Raw genomic sequence first — 20,344 nt, forward strand, 5'->3', positions numbered from 1 at the left:
TAATAAGAAACAACTCTTATTAATAGCTACTGAAAATTATTAAATGAAATTGCACTCACATTCATAGAATATATCAGCAAATCAAAGGCTGACTTCAAATCAAACCAATTAAGATTAAAAAAGAAAATCCATCATCTAAGACCAAAACTAGCTATGAATTTAACTGAGATCTTTTCATATCATCTGCTACCTTCAAACATGGCAAAGTAATACCAGATTGTGCCACTCTACATGCAATAAGTCACAGCTGAGAAAAGAATATCCTTATGATGTTCACAAATAAAGCAGCAGTCTAAACCATGTTTCTATTTTCCACTGGGTACAAAACCAGCCATTTAATGAACTGCTTGTATAATTCCAAAATACACACTCAGAAAAAAAAAAATCCAAGTTATGATTGTAAAAAGGAGATTTAGCCTGAAAATTCTCCAAGGAGTTCTGTAAAGAATTTACAACTAGCATTTATGGTTTGCTGAGGGTGGATGGGGAAATTTGGTTTTCCTGGCACAAGTTTAAAATTGAGACACTGTGGTCTCCAACTTCCCAACATGGACTGTATAGTGAGATAAATATAACCTCTGTTCAGCAGTGAAACAGAGAGTTCCTACCCACTGGTGGGACTATTCAACCACTCGCTTTTTCTCCCCAACAATGAGCGTTCTCTAAGTTTTTATTTTTAATGTCTTGTCTTATATCCTGCAAGATATAGGAATATCGAAAACCTTAGAGATACAGCTCAATACTGAATAAAGACAGCCTACCATGGTAGGAGGGGAGAAGATAAGTCTTGTTTTATTCATTATTGAGAGGATCTCTGAGGCTTTCATTATTTGTGTTTTTAGATAAGAACATACCAATGAAAACCTGTGTGACCCACTCCATATTAAATAAAAACAGACTTACTGTACCTATCTCCCTGCTCCAGTGCTGATCAGAGGTGTTACTCACATTACAGGTCCAGTGAATGCTGGATCATCTCAGCGCGAATGCAAAGTCTGTGACCATGGGTCAGCAACTTCAGGGACCTACTAAACAAACAAAAACATGGAATAGAATCTGATAATCCACTAACTCAGTGCCTGCATCTAATGTTGATAAGGTTTCACTGCTCAGAATACTTAAGGACAAACACTTTGATTATCTTTAAAATGATGGCAAATTATCCAGTTACCTCTTTATATTTTTCAGCAAATCTTCCAAATTTCTCTATCATTTCAGCCACAAAAATAACATCCATCTTATCAGAAAAATTTGCTGCTTCAACAGTGTAAGCCAAGAGCTGTCTTGCTGTTGCCACTGCATTAGTAAGGTTGAGCGGCATCTACGTAGAGAACAAACATAAGCATTTTGAAGAAATGAAAATTAAGTACAAGATAAAGGCAATACTTAAGCAATTAATAAATAAGCATTTCCCAAACAGGATAGCAATTCCCACAGGGATCACAGTGTTTTAAGTATCCAGGGACTACCACCTTCTCTGTTAGGAGAAACATTTCCTAGAAGCCAGAGAACCAGCATTTGCACCTGCAGCCAGAAACTGAGTTTTATCCTATTGCCTCCTATTGAGAGAGGTGTTGCACCAACAAAAGGAGGAAAAAAAAAAAAAAGACAGTACTGTCAAATGCTTATTTTCCTTTTCACCAGAGCCTAGACATGACAACACTAAGCTCCAAAAATATGGCATTTTATAGCAAGAGAAGCCAAAAGAAAAAAAAAATCAAACATGTGACTGCTTTAGCATTGACTCGATTCTGTAATTACAGAGAGCATTTGGAATGGAACACACCCCAAAAAAAAGAACCAAAAACAAACTAAAACACATACCCAAAAAAAACCCACAAGACAGATTCCCTATATGACAAAGCTAATGATTTTGTTCCTGAAACAAGCACCATGCTAGAAAATTCTTCACTAAACAGTATGCAACACCAACATGCCTGAGCTAGCAGGGACCAAAAATGGGAAATTTCATGTAGTACAGTAGAAAGCTGTGCAAATGTTATCAGCTCATGTTCAGATGCTGTTTATCCATGATAATCCAAACTAGAGATGCCCTGTCTCTCTGTTTCTTGGTGTACAGATATCTAGCCTGCCTTAGTGAATTTGCAATGTGCCACATAAACACAACTAAATATATATATATCTGCTGGTCTTAGCAACTGTACATAAATTTGAATGCAATTAATGGAAGATTATTTTTTTCCAAAACACTAGAAGTCATGCATTTAAAGTGTAAATAAATTTCAAAGTTAGCACACACACTGAACAAAGTCAACTTTCAAAATCAGATATTCTGAATAATTTCTTTGAACTTTTTCTTCAAACATTAATTTCTTTTCACCTAAAACCATACCTGTATGATACAAATGAGAATAGTGACATATAAATTTTCTTGTATAAACGTTAAAGGTTTTACTCAATTTTAAATTTAGACCTCTACTTGATTTAAATTGCTTGTCAGACTTCTAGTGTTCAAAATGGCTCAACTATCTTTGTGTTCAAAGGCTTTAAAGATACTTATGTTATTACATGTAATATTAGTCTCAAAGATACAATAAATTTCTGTGCCCAAAACTGCTAAAAATTCCAGACTTACTACGCATAAAAGGAGGAAGACTCTAATGAGTAAGGACACCTCCTAAAACCAAAACATGCTGCTACTTCCTTTTAAAAAACAAAATCCAAAAGCTCTATTTCAGTGTAGCATACCTGTGTGCGTGTATTTTTATGCAGATATCTTCCTATTATTTACTTCACACATGGAAATTATACTTCTGCTTTTCTGAAGATACTAATCTGACCCTCTGTGCTGGTTTTGGCTGGGATAGAGTTAATTTTCTCCTTAGTAGATAGTATGGGGCTGTGGTTTGGATTTGTGCTGCAAACAGCATCCATTATACAGGGATGTGTTAGTTACTGCTGAGCAGGGCTTATACAGAGCCAAGGCTTTTTCTGCTTCTCACCCCACCAACGAGTGGGCTGGGGGTGCACAGGGAGCTGGGAGGGGGCACAGCTGGGACAGCTGACCCCAACTGACCCAAGGGATACTCCACGCCATATGGCATCATGCTCAGCACATAGAGCTGGGGGAATGTTGGGGGGGCGGGTGGGGGCACTGCTCAGAGGCTGGCTGGGCATTGGTTGGTTGCTGGTGAGTAATTATCTTCATTTGCATCACTTGTCTTTCTTGGTTTCATTTCTCTCTGTTATTTTCCTTTTCATTACAATTTATTATCATCATTATTATTATTATTTTATTTCAATTATTAAAATCTTCTCATCTCAACCCTTTCTTGCTTTTACCCTTCCAATTCTCTTCCTCTCTATGCTGCTGGGGAGTGAGTGAGCAGCTGTGTGGTGCTCAGTTGCTGGCCACAACACCCTCACATCTACACTTCCTAACACAAAGTTGGCAACATTATTCTGCAATCTGATTAATGCTGGCTAACCAAAAGCAGTTACAATAGGCTGAATTAAGAGTTGCAACTGTTCAAGAGCCTAGATTAAGTTGGACTACAGTACGTAGGCAGGAGTAGCATTGAGCCGTTACAGGCCTTGTAGGAAAATGTGAATTCCCAGGTGAGGAAAAAGCAAAGCAAGAGCGTCAAAGCTCTCAGTAAGCAAACACTCAACCTTGCTGTGTCCCACAAAAGGACAAAGGGATGCCCAGCATCATCTCCTACCTGCTAGCCAGTCATTAAGCACCACCACCTGCCATTTCAGCCCTCAAACATGTTTCCTGTGACCAAGCCATGGCATGCACCTCTAGTGCTAGGAATGTAAAGCAGAAATAGTTAAGTCAACACCTAAGTCTATCTTGGGCCAGAACAGGCAGTCCTTTCCCTTTCTCTGCCTTTCCATCTTTCTTATACCAGTGCTCACTGGTCCTCAGGGAAACAGAGCAGGAAGATCAAAAGCTACGTCTGCATTAGTAAGTAAATGAACACAGAGGGAACAAGTCAGCAATAACCCATCTACACAACATGCGGTTCAATGCTTTTGCCTCAAACTAGGTTTAGCCCAAGCCACTGGACGTCAAGCCTTCATTACGTGTATAAATCAGAGACATCTGAAGGGCAAGTATCAGTTTAGATCCTGATTGTCCCAGTTAGGGGCTGTGGTGCTTCTGATACACAGCGTGAAGTTTTCTCCAAAGAAACGTGAGCTCAGGCACTGAAACGCTCTGAACACATGCAACACACAGCAATCCTATCCTGAGGTCAGGCATGCACCACGGCCCATGTTAAACGTAAGAGACACTACTAACATCAACTCAAGTGTTATGCTGTATTATTACAAAACAAACAGAAAAACCCCACCACACCGAGAAACATTCTCACATCTCCATATTTTCACCTGTTGCATTGATGCTAGTGATCTGACAGCACGCACTGGAAAACATCAAGCTTAAACCAGAGGTTCAAAGCTTCATGGAGTATTTTACAATACAGCACCTATGCATACAAGGTTGGGTACATCACTGCAGAACAGTGTTTGTGAAAGTGTATTAACTCCTCAAAAGGAGACTGGAGGTGAAAAATTGTTTCATAGCTACATTTAAACTCCAAAATGCTCTCTTGTATCCTTGTGAGTCCTATCAGATTAGAGAAGCCTAGTTAAAACTCACTACTTTCACTAGTTAACTCTCATCAACCACACCAAGTCTATTAAGAGCTTGACTACTCTCTTATTAAATGAGAATAGCTGTTCTACATTATAACTTCAGCTTGCCTTGTTTCTGTATAGCACGTGGGCAGGACAGGGGATCCAGCTGACAAAACAATCATGGCAAGTACCATTCTCTCATGCTTTACACAAGTACAACAAAGAATAAAAATTCCCTTGCACTTTCAATCTGGCAGCACTCAAAATAGATATTAAACCAAACTCTTAACATAAACCTAAAGTTCTAGTGTTGTACTCAGAGGTACGTGTTCAATATCATTCATCTGGAGCACCAGTGTTAAGGGCTTTAAAAAAATAATGGAGAAACAGACTTCTGAGTTTATATTTTCATTATAGAATTTGATTTTCTAGAAATGCACAAATTACCTGATTGAACATATAGAGAACTCGAGTCACATCATTTGCATATTGGCACCTGGAGTAGTCCTCTTCTGCCCAGTACCCTCCCCTGTCACATCTGCGCCAAGCTCTTCTCTCATCTTGTGAGTTGCCAGGATATATCCCACTGCCAGCAGAGTAACGCGTACACAGCAGGTATGCTGTGATGCCTGCCAATGTTCTAGGCCACCTGGGGAGTCAAAAGCAAAAAAAAAAAAGAGACAAATTTACATGACAAGTAAATAAAAGGATTAAGCACTACAACATGGAATAAAGAGACACTCAAAACTACGTATCTCTAAACTATTTAAAGGGCCAACCTTGGCTTGCCTTCAGTATTTTCAAGCTGTTCGTATTTGTGTGCTATTAACAAAATGAGTTCTAAGGCTAGCATACCTTTTTTGAATTCTTTCATGAGGTTGCAGGTGGATAGAAAAAAGGTGCTTATGAAATTATTAAACATAGTTTATAATTTTTTAATACAAAAACCTTCCCTACCTCATGAAAAATTCTGTATTAACACTATAAAACCAGTTAAATACATAGCAGAAAGCCCTGCAAGCTTTTTACTTGTTCTGTTCACATGCATCAATGTAACTTTCAAATGACTGCGTTCATATCAGTGCTAAACTGCAGATATGAACAGAAGGCTACGCTTACAGTAATTAAGAAACAGTAGCAGCAGTACAACCACTTTGACCGATTTTGCAACCAAACATAATACCAAATAGAAAGTAATGGGAAAAGATAGTGTTTGTAATGTTAAGAAAGTAGAAAAGAATTATTTTCACTCGAGGTATGTGGAACTAAGCACTTTAAGAACACTTCTAACATTCTCTCAACTTTCTCCTCTGTGATTTTACTGCATGTTTTATCTGTATAAACCTACACAGAGGTAAAAATGGAATAAAGGATAAATACAGAAAATTAAATCTCAATACACCTTCAGCACACTGATCATTTGTTAGTTCAGAACTGATTCAAAGGAAGCAGAAGAACAGAAGTAAACCATGCCTGAATTAAGCTGCAATATTGAGAAGAGAGGATGGGGACAAGGAATGCCAGCCAGTTTGCCTGCCCCTCTCCCCCTGTTAAGATATGCATAAGCAGTAGTTTATTATTGAGAACACTAATACTTAAAGTTTAAAAGCAAAAAGCATACATACCTAAATTGCAGAATGCTAGAGTATCTTAAACCAACAACCCAATATATAAAGTTTAGCTAAAACTGAGAGCAAGAGAGTGCTTCATTTGATCATCCCAGGCTTCCTGTACCATAATTAAGTCAAGCTCCTTGAACAGCCTTAAAAGCTAAAATACTTTTTGTCATTTTTAAGTATTTCAAAGGGCCTTGCACAAAGCAGTTGTCCCCAAAAATTGAAATGAGCGAACAAAAATTCTGTTTACACTGGGATTTAAAGTTTGCTTTCATATCTGGACTGCAAATGGCCATTTAGTCACTACTATCATCTAAATTAAGAGAAGCTCAGAACATGTCTGTATCTGGAAAAAAATTATTTCTGTGTTTGCGGGAGAATGGAGTAAACACCTTGAAGAATGTTCCATTTCAGGAAATTAAAAATTTAAGTAATACTGCCAAAGCAGAGAAACTGAACAAGTCAGCTCCATCAGTTAAGTAACTTCTTTTACTGAAGATGGTGGAATTTATCACAGTTCTTTCGCAAAGAGAGTAATAACTCCAGGGATGGACCAAGGCAGAAGACTACACTTTTCAATTACATTAAACGATGCAACTGATTAACCTTTCAGGGCATACTGAAAGCCTTTTCTATCTCAAATTCCTATTTATTCCTAATCAGCTCCAACAGAACAATTTCAGCATGTTCAATTATGGAAGAAAGACACTTACTTCAGGCCATTTTGGCAAAGATTACTTAGGTTTGGACAACAAGCAACTTGAAGATAGCTGCTGGTGGCATCCTTAAAATGCATAGGTCATGGCAGCAACCACAAAAGAATTCAAAGTCAGTAAGGAATCTAATGGAAAAGACTAGACAATAATTACAACAAACCAAAATAGAAAAAAGGCTTAAATTTTACTACCTTTTAGAACAGCTTTGGCATTACAAATCAGTTCTCCATATTGTAGCGACATCATTTAGTTAAGAAATGGAGACTTATTATTATGACCATCACCATAGTATCTGAATACTAGAAGAGACAGAAGATTATTGGGGTATCATAGCAGAGATTCATCCAGCCTAGCAAATATGCATACACTTATATTCAGAGCAACAGCAGCCACTCCAAGAAAATAACAGAAGTGTCACCATTCAACCTTTATCATAAAGGAAAACTTACAGCAGAATTGGTGGCAATGGACGTGGCAAAAGGAAAGGAGAAAAAAATAAAAAATGAGCAGAGTTTTTAAATGCCAGGAATTATACACAGGTATTCTAGAGAATGTAAATTAATTCAAGGAACAGGTATAGATTCTGCAATGGTAACATAAATTATTTACCATCTTTTCTCCAATATAGAAGAAAAGCCAGCAGAAATGCCAAATTCTTCCTTCAAAAAAATCACAGCAGCCTTTGTGAATTGCTGCAATCCCAGTAGTGAACTTAGTGCAACATTACATGCCCCCTAGCAAGCTAACAAAAGCATCACTTTGGATCATGTCTGGCCAACTCTGATCAGATAGAGCAAGTTACGGATCTTCTGGGAAGGGAGGAAGGGATAAGGGAATTCAATAGATGTCAACTTATTTAAGTCCTTGAAATTTCTGTATGGACAAATTAAAATAAAGTCCAATCAACACAGACTGGGGAAAAACAAGTACAAAGAGGAGCTACTTCTGTGCTCCCACTTCTATGGATACCTAATGAGCCTTCAGAGAATGAAGCCAAAAAGAAAACAGACAGATAAGGACAACTAATATATCAGCTGGCACAGCTGTTAGGAGATGGGCAGACCCACAAATACCTTGCATAATACACCAAACCTCAGCTTCCAGCATGCAAAGAGTCAGGCTTCCAGAAACTCTTGACACTGGAGTGCCAAAACCCCAACTGTTCCTTTCCAAAACAATTTTATCAACACTGAATTTTTTGTATTCCATTTCCACATCAAAGATACCACTTTGAAAGGGATATCTGTGTCTGCCTTTATAGACAGTATTCTAAACTTTTTATTTTTCCAAAGCATTTTAAATTAAAATCTGGTCAGCTCAGTTTTGACTGAATATATCACCTTAGAGACCGAGTGCCACATGGCCTTAGGATAATTTAAACTCTGTAGTCCTGACAGCAGATGTTGTATGACACAACCTTTAAGACAAGTATTTTCACTGAAAAATGGCATGTGCCATTCCTTTCCTCACTATTCACTCTTGGTGCTAAAGAATGAGAGAATGAGAAACGAGTGTAACACTAGGACTCAAATGAAAAACAAGTTTTTCAGGAGAGCTTTACTACCTTTTTAAACAAGTATAATTTCTAAGCACTATATATCTCTCTTCTGGCACTCCTTAGCCATCAAATGGAAAAAGTGACAGTTTCAGTGTTTAACGCTACTTCAAAGTTTATTAGATTATCACAACACTATTTGCCTTCTCTCCACCTCCCCTATTTTTTCATCCACCTCTTTCCCTTTTGTTACTGTCCCTATATTCCTACTGCATTTACTTTTCATTCATCTCCCTACATAGCACTTTATCATCTTTTACCATGATCTTCTCAAAATACTAGCAATGCCAGACAGTCGTATAGACTGTGCTACCTTTATAACGAATATAGGTATCCACAGAAACATTTTACTAATAAAACTAATATATTATTCATCTAATGATTTAGAAAGCTTTCTACCAAACCAGACATAAAAGGTGGGCAGTTTAAAACTCCCGGCTTCCTGCAGGATTTCACATACACAATAACAATACAAATGCGCAGTGTCACCAAGAGAAGCGCTCTTTGGGGAACAGTGTCCCTTATCTTATTTCTTCTCCCGTTCACCATACCCCTTGTGCAGGTGCAAGTTTCTTTACAACCCAGCAGTGAATGAGAAAGGGGAACTGATTCCAGCTGTAATTATGCCTCCTTTATTCCCTATTTTTGCTAAGTGAATGTTAACCTGGACCATTCTGAGCCATGAACTATTTCTTCCCAGTACCTATAATGAGATGAGCTGATGAGGCACTCTCCACTTCCCATGAAACTAGAGAGGACATCCCTCCAGCAGGCTCAAAAGGTGACTAATGGCATGGAATTCTCATCATGCAAACAAAGGCTACATAAGTTTGGCTGCATTCTTCACTTCTTGTGAGCCTAAGCATGAATACCTTTCAGTTTATCCAACTGCTACCAGAAGTGCAAATTTGGACTGTATGAACACTTATTTCACTGTTTACAATTAGGTGCTCAAAATTTATCACATATACATGAGAGTAGACAGCTGGGGGGGAAAAGATGGTTCATCTACATTTAAGTACTGTAATTTCATTTCAGGAAAAAAAAAAGGCAGACCATGAGATTATAAAAGAATCCTTCCCTTCATGCATATTAATTCTTTTTTGATAGCATTTTTTTCTTTAAACCAGCAATAACTTCCAGTTACAGTGAGTTTTTATATCATGACTTCATTATCTTACAGGTAGTCTAATATTTTTCTTATTACTTCTTAGAAACTCTCTAAATTCAGTATGACAATTAGTTTTAAGATTAATTACACCCAGTGAGTAACAGTTTTCAAAAGGGTAATTCTTATATTTAAGAAAGAATTCTATCAACTACCAGCATAAAATTATTCTAAACACAACAGTTGAAGGATTTACTGAAGCAGAAGCTTTAAGATACATTTTAACATGCCAACTGTATTTTCAACTTAATCATGGATTGTTACATATAAAGGGATATTATCTGAGTAAGACTTAAAAGAATATCTAAATAAAAAAATAGATTCCATGATGATGACTGGTTTTGCCTAATTTTTATAAACTCATGCTGAACTACAATTACTGAGCCAAAGACACTAAAGACAAACTTCCTCCTTTGCTACACTTCACTATCCTATCTCTCAAGGGATAAAAACCTAGATGCTAGTTTTGAAACAGCTTCCAAGCTAAAATGACTAACCAGTTTCAACTAAAAAAAAAAAAACTATAAAATCAAATTCACCTAGGATCATTTACAGCCATCTGCTCAGAACCATTTTCTCACTAGTCAAAGCCTTATTTCCATATGGTCTCAAAGGTGAAAAATTACTCTTTATTATTACTCTACCTAAACTACAAATGGAAGTCTGTTATAGTAAACCCAGACACAGTGAACTTTTTGATAAGCTGAACATTTCCTGAAATCTTATTTCTTTCTACTGAATTCCAGAGGGGGTAAATCCTATTACACTGAACAGTCACTGAACAGCACAGGTTAATTTAATGGAAAACACTTTGAAATAAGCCTTTACCATCTGTTTGCACCTCTAATAGCAAATCAAAGAAGAACAATTCACACTTGTATCATTAAAAAAATTGCGTAAGTGATTTAAATAGATGTGTTCTTTGATGAATACAGCATGCATCTGTTTGACTTTCTTCACCTATTATCTTGAGCAGGAAGTTCTCATTTTCTATTGTAATGCTCACCCCGCAGTTGAAACCACCACAGTGTAAAAAGAGGATATGCACCAAGTTTCTTATATAAGAAGTAACTCCTTACAGTGTGAAAGCAAAGCTCTTTAGTAGTTCCAAATTGCCTCTGTGCAGCAAGTGATCTTAACACTACTTCCCTTACTAACAGTTTCTCACGCTTGGACACCAGCTACCCTTCTTCTCAAGTTGTCCAACTGATAAACTTAAAGATGATGAACTTGGAACAAATGCTCTCAGCCAGGACTTCCCCTGAACTTTTGTTACAACTGTAGAAGGCCGCCTGCACTTGAAAGCTTGTCTTCTCTCCCCCCAAAAACTATGTTCCAGCAACATGCTTTAACTTACTTTTCATCTCTTAAAATAAGATTTATGGTCTTAGATTAGCTGTATAGAAAGAAGACAATTTTAAAGAACTCTAATGTACACAAGGAAAGGAAGAAAAGTTTATGAACGTAAACAAAAGATCAAGCAGAAGATAGCCACGCATAGCTAAGCAGCATAAGAAAAGTGAAGATAAATGAGCTGGTAAGAGCAGTTATTACAACATTAGAAACCCTACAAACCATAGTGAAAACATATGCTATGACATACACTAATTCTCAGTAGGAGTTACTGCAGGGAGATACAACACAGAGTAGTTATAAAGGGAATTACCTTACACATAGAGAATCTATACAGAAGCTATCTGTTACAGCTGGCACCTCCAGGAGTAACGTGTTGTTAGAGTGACCAGCAGCAGAAAGATCAGAAAAGGGAAAACAGGTGAAGAGGTAAGAACAAAAGGTAAAATACTCTGCAATACCCAACACAACGGAACATCAGAGATACCACTATAGTCCCAACAATCATTAAAGGAAGCACCATTCCTATTATTTACTGTAATACTCACAAGGGGGTAAAAAAACCCCAAACCAACTATACAACATGTTTCTTATATAGCAATTTTGTCGTCTGGGAGCAGGAGGGTTTCAAAAACAGAACCATGACCTGGTGGAAATGCCCCCCCATCAGTATGTGGTCCAACTCTAACTTACAGATCATCTCAAAAGTTTTATTCTATCCTAATAATTTCATTTATATATTTCAAATATCATAGCTTACTTTCCATCTCTTCCAAAGATGTGAGGTAACAGGCCCAAAGTTTAACATTTCATGTTATAGCTGCGTGTGCTTCTTACAACACATACTAATTTAGAGCCGTTAATTTATTACACGCCATTTACAAGTGAATAACCATGTAGGTGCCTTTAAAGCATAACAACTTAAGTTAAAAACAAAATGAAATGGACTCTTTTCTCTGAAACAAAAGAAAAATTGAGGTTACCAACCTGAAGTCCCCTTTGTTGTTCACAACCCTCTCTGGAGGGCAGTACTGTGCAGAACTTTCTAGCACCACAATGTCTACTGTCCTTGTGTTATTCCCACGTCTGGTTTGTACATGGCAACCCCAGTTTCCTGTGGAGCCAGCCTGAATGTTTGAGATGGTCAGTGCACTGGGAAGATAAAAAACAAACAAATAAAACCTAACAGTCTTGCAATAAAATTTATATAAGCTTTTAGCAAACTATGAATAAAGTACAGAAAACCAATGGAAGTAACAACCAATTACATACAACTGAGTGATCTTACAAAACCAGAGCTATCTACGAATCAATGTACTGTAATTGACCGAAAAATATTCAGTGTTCTTCTAGCTCTTATTTGCCAAGGTAGAAAAGAAAAAGAACGGCCATGGCCATGGGAAAAAGTTCCTTGACTTCAGAACAAGATGAGAAGTCCAAATTCCTCAAGTGTTACTATTCAACGAAAAATTTTTATAGTTGTTCCGAAAAGGCCAAACTAAAATAGCTTCCCAAATGTATAAGTTGTTATAAAGTTAGAAGCCCTAATTTACTCATACAATTACAGGATATAGGAATGAGTCAAAAATCTGCTGCAGGCAGAATAAATTATACTTATATAATTATATTATTATGCTATACTTGAGAGATCTCTGCTGGAGAACTTCAACATTACCAACCGTGGTACGCTCAAAAGGAAGAGGAAAGAATCCATGAGTAGCTCACTTAAATGCCTTGTTTTCATAACTTTGAAATTCCCAGAGAACAAATGTACCCTACCACAAATGTATTTTACATGAACTGCATTGGGTAACCCTTGGAGATAATTAAAACCCACTGCAACATTCCTGGGCGCCCTGCCCTAGCTAACCCTGTTTTAAGCAGGTAGGTTTGACTAACCAAGTCTCTAGACTTCCCTCCTCAAACTTGATAGTTAGCAACAGTGACCAAACCCAGGTAATTTAAGAGATGTGTGAAGTTACAGACTACTTCCCTGCTTGGGAAACCTCTGTCTACATATGCTCACTCAGCAACGATATGAGGGGGCTTTACTGGCTATGGAAATAGTTACTAAATCAAAACAGAAAATAGGGAGCAAGGAATACATTTTCTCTTTAGGGATTCACCTTGCAATCAGTGAGCAGTTATGAATCATGTTTTTTTCAACAAAAATACCCTGGGACTCATCAGTTTCCACTATCTTTCCATCCTGATACCACAAGACTTGCATGTCTTGATCAATATACGAAGCCATACATTGGAAGGGTAGACTATCTCCTTCAAAGACAACCTGACGGTGAGATGGAGTCATATAGAAAGATGGTAGTTCAAGTGGCGGTTCTAGAATTAAAGAAATAAAAGCACAATTAATAGCAAGAATCTGTTCTATATCTAATTTTCAAAAAAGGAGAAAAATATGCTAAGTATCAATTATTGATATAACCTCTTTGTAAGCTGCATCTTCCAAGACTTACGATGCATCTGATATTGAAAAATATAAATTCTCATGATCTTTTTTGAAATGTGTACTCCTTTAATGTAATACATTTCAAAACGCTTTTGCTAGCCCACATCCAAAAGACTGAAAAATATAAACTTGAATTAATGTATTAATGCATTTCATTTCTTCACAATTTCTCACTATTAATACTTCAAAATCACAAATACCTGTTCCATTATTTTGACAGACAGAATAACTCTAATACAACAAAAGTTAAGCAAGTTGATCATGGTTTCATCACAACAAGAAGGCTTATCAACAACTGAATCACCACATAGGAAAGTCAGTCATAAAATTAAGACCTTTTAACTTTGGAAATTTGGGTTTGGAATAAGTTATGCATCTGAAGTCAGATAGCTAGACTTTGGAAAAAAATTATCAATTTCTGATTCTTCTTGTAAAGTTTAGGTTAAAATCCCTGAAAAGCATGTATTAGCAGGAAAAAGCAGTTCATCTCCAGAGTGCGCTACTCGTCCTTAGTTTCTACAGACTAACATCCACTATCACCAATTTATTATTTACTTCCAAAACAAACAACACTGAATCATGACTAAAGATCAGCCTTTGAAAAAGAATCACTATTACCACTATCATATAACTGCTGAATTTCAGGGGAACAAAACAAAGCAAGAAAAGTCTGTTCACTAACATTAACAGAATACAGAAAGTGTTAGAAAATAAGTGCCAGTTGTCAGGAGTGCTTACCACAGGTCAGAAGCTCCTGCTTAACACCAGTCACTGTCTGCGACTGAAGTGACTTGGGATAGGCACATTTAGTTTCACGTACAGTTATATTTCTTTCTTTTAACCACTGATGCATCCACAGGATGTTGCAATCACAAAGAAGATAATCAGTCTGAAATTCTCTGCAACACAAAATAGGTATTCACAGTGACAAAATACATCACTCAGATCTGAAAGCTTGACATCAACAGCTGTACAATGCCTCTCATCATCACAGACAGACAACAAAGCAGTCAAACCCCAGAATACAGCAGAGTTGCCAACCACCAATACTTAGAGTATCAGAAGACACTCTAATTCTCTTCAAGCTGAGGTCTAAGAACAAAACTACACACTCCCTGAGAAAAGGAATCCTCTTCGTAAATATGAGGAATATCTAATACCTGTGCATGAAAAAATTTCTAGCAATTTCTTCCATGGAGGGAGTTTACATTATTTAAGTAAGCAATAACAAGGAATTGCTTGAATATGTCTCACCATAACTTAGCAATACACTTCATTGCTTCACTTTAGCAATCAAATGCTTTAACAGTAAAACCAACAGAAATATAAAAATAGCCTCTCACACATCTCTCTTTTCAGAACCACTATTCACACAATTTTATTGATAGTTTTATTGTGCTTCATAAAAGGGTTTTCATTGATTCGTAAAGTCTTCTCTGTATAATTTAATACTTTCTACTAACAAGACATACAAAATCCCCCCCGGTACCTGTTGTAGTCAGCTAAATTAAAAGAGAACTTAAATATTTTATCTGCTTAGAAATAGTTAAAAAGGTATCAAAGCATATAGCTGTGTCTACACTGTTTTTTACATCTAGTGAAAACATAATCTATTTTTCTTTTCACAAAGGTCTAGAGGGTAACACAGCATCGCAGGCAGAACACTTCAAACACTAAATCAACCTTCCTGTGAAACTCCATTTGGTCTTTGTTCACAGGGATTCCTCCAGACACACACATTTTTAATAGCAACGGTTACATCCAGGTCCTCTTGTCAGACCCATGATGTTCTTGGACAGCAACCGTTATGTACACAATTAAAATACCAGGAATAACAACTTATGAACAATTTAAAAAAGCTGGAGGAGGGAAAGAAACATTTCCCTTTATAAACAAGAAATTAACTCTGTCTCAAATCCAGAAGTCAGAGCTTTTGACAAAGTCCCAGTACAGTGAGCCAACTGTCATCACTACCAGGGAAAAATGCAAGGTAATCATCAGCACTGATAATATTTTTCATTCGTTTTCTTCCTTACACAAGATTACAACTCTCATGAAATTAAAGGAGAGGAAAGTAACATGAGGTTGAGATGTACCCACCATCATGTGTAACAAAACTATATTGTTCTTCAAGGACTAAGATCTTCCTTAAAAAGTATTTGCTCCCTTTGTTTAAAAACCAAAGTGTAGAATGCTATTTAATGTACAGTAATACATGATGCATGCAGAACAAAACTTCCAGAAGCCCAGATACCAGTATAGCTTTTTTCTCTCAGAACCATGTAACACATACTGAGCATCTTTTGAAGGAAATATTATAAACACCCAAATATCTGTACGTACATTTCCCATGCACTTAGTCAGATAAAGAAACCACAGTTATGAGGTTTGAAAGGAAAAATGCAAAACTGTAGTACAAAGTACATATAAAATGGTGTTTGTTAAAAACACAAATGATCATGCTAACTAAGATTAGATGCAATAAGTACTTACAGAGACTTTAGTGAACCAAGATGATCAAATGTTCCCTGTGTAAGCGTAGAAAACAGGTTTCCAGAAAGATTCCTAAAAAATAACAGTACCATGATTTGAATTCATACTCAAGCACCTAACATTTAAAATAAAATAAAAAAATCCCTCTTCAAGATAACATTATTTCAAAACATACAAGATACTATTATGACAAACACACATAGTTCAAAAGACTAAAAATAATAATCAGGTCTGACAGCCTAGCAAAAATCCCAAAATAAACTGTTCCCCAATACTTCTTTTTTAACTGAAGAATTTTAAGATTGGGAACAAGGACTGAAAGCAAATACTTTATTTAAAGCAACTACTATCTCATAGTGAGCATACAATTCAGGAAATTTAGAAGTAACTTCATTGTTCATAGCGAATTGATGTGTTGCTATTAACATGCCATGAGAAGGATGTTTGATCTAGCAGAATATTTTTTTTTAAATAGTATACATCCCACTTTCTCTGTAGGTGAAAGCACTGCATAAGAAGCAAACAACCTGGGCAAAAAAACATTGAATAATCTTACACATTATTTTCTTTAAGTAAATGAAGAACTGCAACACATGCAAGAAACCATACTGATGGCATGGCAGAAATTAAAAGATTCTATAACACTGAAATATTTTCCCAGGGAAAATATTTTGTAGTCTGCTACTCTCCCTGCCTCCCACCCTCCCGCTATACCTTCTAAGAAACCGGGAAATGGTTGCAAAGCAGACAGAGCACCAAGTAGTATGGTTTTGGTTGCCCCCTCCGCTGCCCATTTTTTAAGCTTGCTACTGAGTAACAAGCCACAATCATAACCACACTGCATCTCTTTCCAGTGACACTTAAAACAAACTACTCCCATTGAAACAAAGAATGTTAGCTTACATAAGACTAAAACTTAAGACATTAAATTATATACAACAAAATTATACTTACAATCTAATAAGATTTACAAGTCCTCTAAATATATCTGCATTCAGGCAGCCTATTCTGTTATTAGTTAAGTCTCTATAAACAGGGAAAAGCAAAAATCAGAATAAACTGGTTTATTTCCAAGTGACATACAGTCTGCAAACACAAGTATTTCAACTAAAAATCAGCAGTAACAGATTGCGCCATATATACATTTAGTCTTTTTCAGCAAACCCCCAAAGGTACTGCTATATGGGTGTACACACATGCACCGAGTCCTTATTCCATTTCTAAAGTAATAATGGCTTGTCCATATACAATTAAATGAGCCTAGCCTTATCAGTAAATCCCCTTAGAACAGGTTTGGATTAAATCACTACAAAGTAAATTTTCGTACTTGTACAGTATACTCATTACACATGTAACACCTGCTAGAGACACCTATACTAGTGCATTTATTGTACATAAATAGGACTGCTTCTATATTTATAACTACATAAGTATTTAAATACTGTATATTTGACAATGTAGGTCTTTAAATAGAATTGCCAAAAACTCTTAAAGGAATAAAAATTCAGCTTGCAAGTAGTAATGGTCCTGAATTGGTCCTTGGGCTTTATTTTTAAGATTTTCAAAAGTGCAATTACCAACAAAATTTCCTTTTAAGTGAGACAGATCACCTGATCAGTGACAAATGAACATATGTACCACAAAAATTTAAGAAGGAAAGTTGCATGCTGACTAAAGACTGGGATTGGGGTGCAGCAAAATCAACTAAGACTTAAAAGCTGTCCCAGATATTCCGAAATCTACGGGGTTTTTTTGTTTTTAAAAAGAAATAAGAAAAAAAAAGGAGGCCATCATGCTGAGGTCTTGTTTTTCAAGTTTCATCTGGGACAGAATTTTTACAGCCAAGGTATAAATCCCCAAAATATGTGTTAATGGGAACGCTGGCACAACCTTCAATAAAGCAGCATTAACAGTGCTGTAACTTCAGTGTAGTATTAATAGCAAGGGACTGTGTTCCATTATGACCTTTGGAAAAAGAAAATCACGAGGAGTTTAACATTTAACAAAGGAAGACTTGATGGCATCACAGCTCTGAATGCAAGTCCACCCAGTGATGTTTCAAGTCACCAAAGTACAAAAAGGGAGGAATAATACAACAGACTGTCAGTAAGAACAAGTGAGCCTGCCAAGCCACAAGCAGTGGATGTTCTTCAGTCATAAGACTGAAAGCAGACTTTGTTTTATACAAACATATATGTGCGTGTGTATAAACTTAGACAGCATATACATATTCAACTTTTAATATATAATAGTTTTGCTGTCTAAATTTCCAGAATCCAAGACTTAATTTACTCTCAGGGTGTGTTTTCTGGTTGTTTTGTTTAAACTGACTAGCTAGATATACTACTTACAGTCTTTTCAGAGATGAAAGCCCCAAAAAAGCTCCTGGATTTATAGTACTGATAAGGTTGTTCTTAAGGTCCCTGTGGAGAAAAATCAAGACATTACATTTATCACAAGCTACCCTTTAAAAGAGATAAACAAGCATGAAGATACACTTAATTTGTCTCAGCTTGTTTGAAAACTGCCCAAAAACCCCATACTACACATTTCTACTTTCTCTAACATGGTCACTTTCAAAATTTAAAAATCTGTGTTTTTACTAGAAAGAGAAACATAAACAGCCTGTTTATTCCTTTAAATATTCTATCAGTTCCTATAGCATGAAAAGAAAAGGTATAGAGTCAAAGATATTTTGTCACAGTGTATGAATAGATTACAGCTGCGCAGGGTGTAGCATTTGCTCGGTACACAGTGCAATATTGTTTAGCACAGTCTCGTCTTCTTCAGCCTACCCAATTTTAAATACTTCAGTAGTGCCCAACATCTACAAAAAGAAGCAAAACAAGATCCTAAAAACACACTAAAGACACAACATTGAAAGTTTCTACCAACATTACTGGCACAAAAGCAAAGCTCTAGCCAAGAATCCCAAATAAAGCTGTGAAAAAACTCAGAGCACAGGTTTTTTAAATCTTAAGTTTCCAGAATAGGAGATTTTAAGGAGAAACGCAAAGTAACTATGTAATTGAACTGGTTTATTAATTGTACAAATAATATAGGAGTTAACTCCTAACTTGAGATATTTTGCAGATACAGCTTCATCTGAAAGGTCACAGAAAGCATCTGCCAGCCTCTACACAGTTTTGAACAAACTTTATTACTGCATGAATACTAAAATTATTTTTACCTCCTTATTCATCCAAGATTTTTACTACACTACTACCTGAAACTTCACGGGCACTTATTACTACATGAAAAATTGTTCATTCCCAGGTAATATGTGATTGTTCTGCATTTGAAAAGAACTTAGTAATTTCAATGAAAAGCAATGTTTTAGTAAGCAAGCACAGAAAAAACACCTCCTAAATCTACCAGAAAATTAATAATTCTGCCCAAAAGAGAACACTACAAGAGCATTATGTCTACCATCGCACAGATATGCACGACCAAAAATATAGATTCATCCCAAGATTTCACAGTAGCCTTTCGTGCAGCCAGATCAGCAAATCATGGTACAACAGACAATGTCATGGCACATGGATCACGCTTGAACACCGTACCTAACAAACATTTTTAATTACTTAAAATATTTCAAATTTACCTGGCACTACAGTAAATTAATTGTCAATAAACTATGATATATGCACACTTCTCTTATCTCAACTTTATTTTCTTGCCCTGCACAGTGGCAGTGACTGCCAACTACTTCCAAAGCAGTATCAGAAGCCAGAAGAACCATAATATTTTTAAGTGTCTTTCAGCAGGCTTATAAACCCAGCACTGAGACAGCAACAAATCTGAGAATACAAAATGTTAATCACCACTTATTTATTGGGACAGGGAAGAAAAATTATACTTACTGTTCACATTTTAGATTTCATTTTAAAAAATGATATAACTCCCACTTAAACTTAAAATCCACTGTGGAAAACAATCAGGGAGAAAAAGCTTGACAACATGCTTTGGAAATCCAACAATCTAGATTATCAGTGATCTTTAATTTCATTACTTAAATTCAAAGTGTATTACTCCCTGATACACCTCCTTCTTAAACCCATTGCTTCAGTGGAAAAAAAAAAGTAGTTTTAAAATTAAAAGCAAGAGTTTTACTACTTCTACAACCTGCAGTTACATTTTGGCAGATTAGTTGATAAAAACTGACTAGTCTATTCTTTATGTAATAGTTTTTGCTTTTTCTCTCCCTTTTTAGGTCTTAAAACCAGTTCCAGAAGAATGAATACACTATAATTAATGAATTCTTTTTAAAGAGAAATGCCATCAATTCTCATGTTTTCATAAAACTCAATGTATATTCCGTATTTTTTACATAAGATAGCAAAACATTCATGAACCACCATACTACAGCAG

The 20,344-nt window shown here is 36.2% G+C and overlaps 1 protein-coding gene across 1 annotated transcript in view; it reads right to left on the minus strand.

The window, feature by feature from the left end:
* The window catches only part of ADGRA3 (adhesion G protein-coupled receptor A3), a 58,095-nt gene that overhangs the window by 17,053 nt on the left and 20,698 nt on the right, over nucleotides 1-20,344 (minus strand). The window contains exons 3-10 of the mRNA XM_064449230.1: nucleotides 18,325-18,396; nucleotides 16,928-16,999; nucleotides 15,974-16,045; nucleotides 14,219-14,379; nucleotides 13,140-13,353; nucleotides 12,001-12,165; nucleotides 5,053-5,254; nucleotides 1,172-1,321 (exon numbers count right to left, since the gene is read on the minus strand). Of these exons, the coding sequence (XP_064305300.1) occupies nucleotides 1,172-1,321; nucleotides 5,053-5,254; nucleotides 12,001-12,165; nucleotides 13,140-13,353; nucleotides 14,219-14,379; nucleotides 15,974-16,045; nucleotides 16,928-16,999; nucleotides 18,325-18,396 (1,108 nt within the window). The remainder of the gene's footprint in view (nucleotides 1-1,171; nucleotides 1,322-5,052; nucleotides 5,255-12,000; nucleotides 12,166-13,139; nucleotides 13,354-14,218; nucleotides 14,380-15,973; nucleotides 16,046-16,927; nucleotides 17,000-18,324; nucleotides 18,397-20,344) is intronic.

Source organism: Phalacrocorax carbo, chromosome 4 (genome assembly GCF_963921805.1).
Source record: "Phalacrocorax carbo chromosome 4, bPhaCar2.1, whole genome shotgun sequence".
Classification (NCBI taxonomy): Eukaryota; Metazoa; Chordata; class Aves; order Suliformes; family Phalacrocoracidae; genus Phalacrocorax; species Phalacrocorax carbo.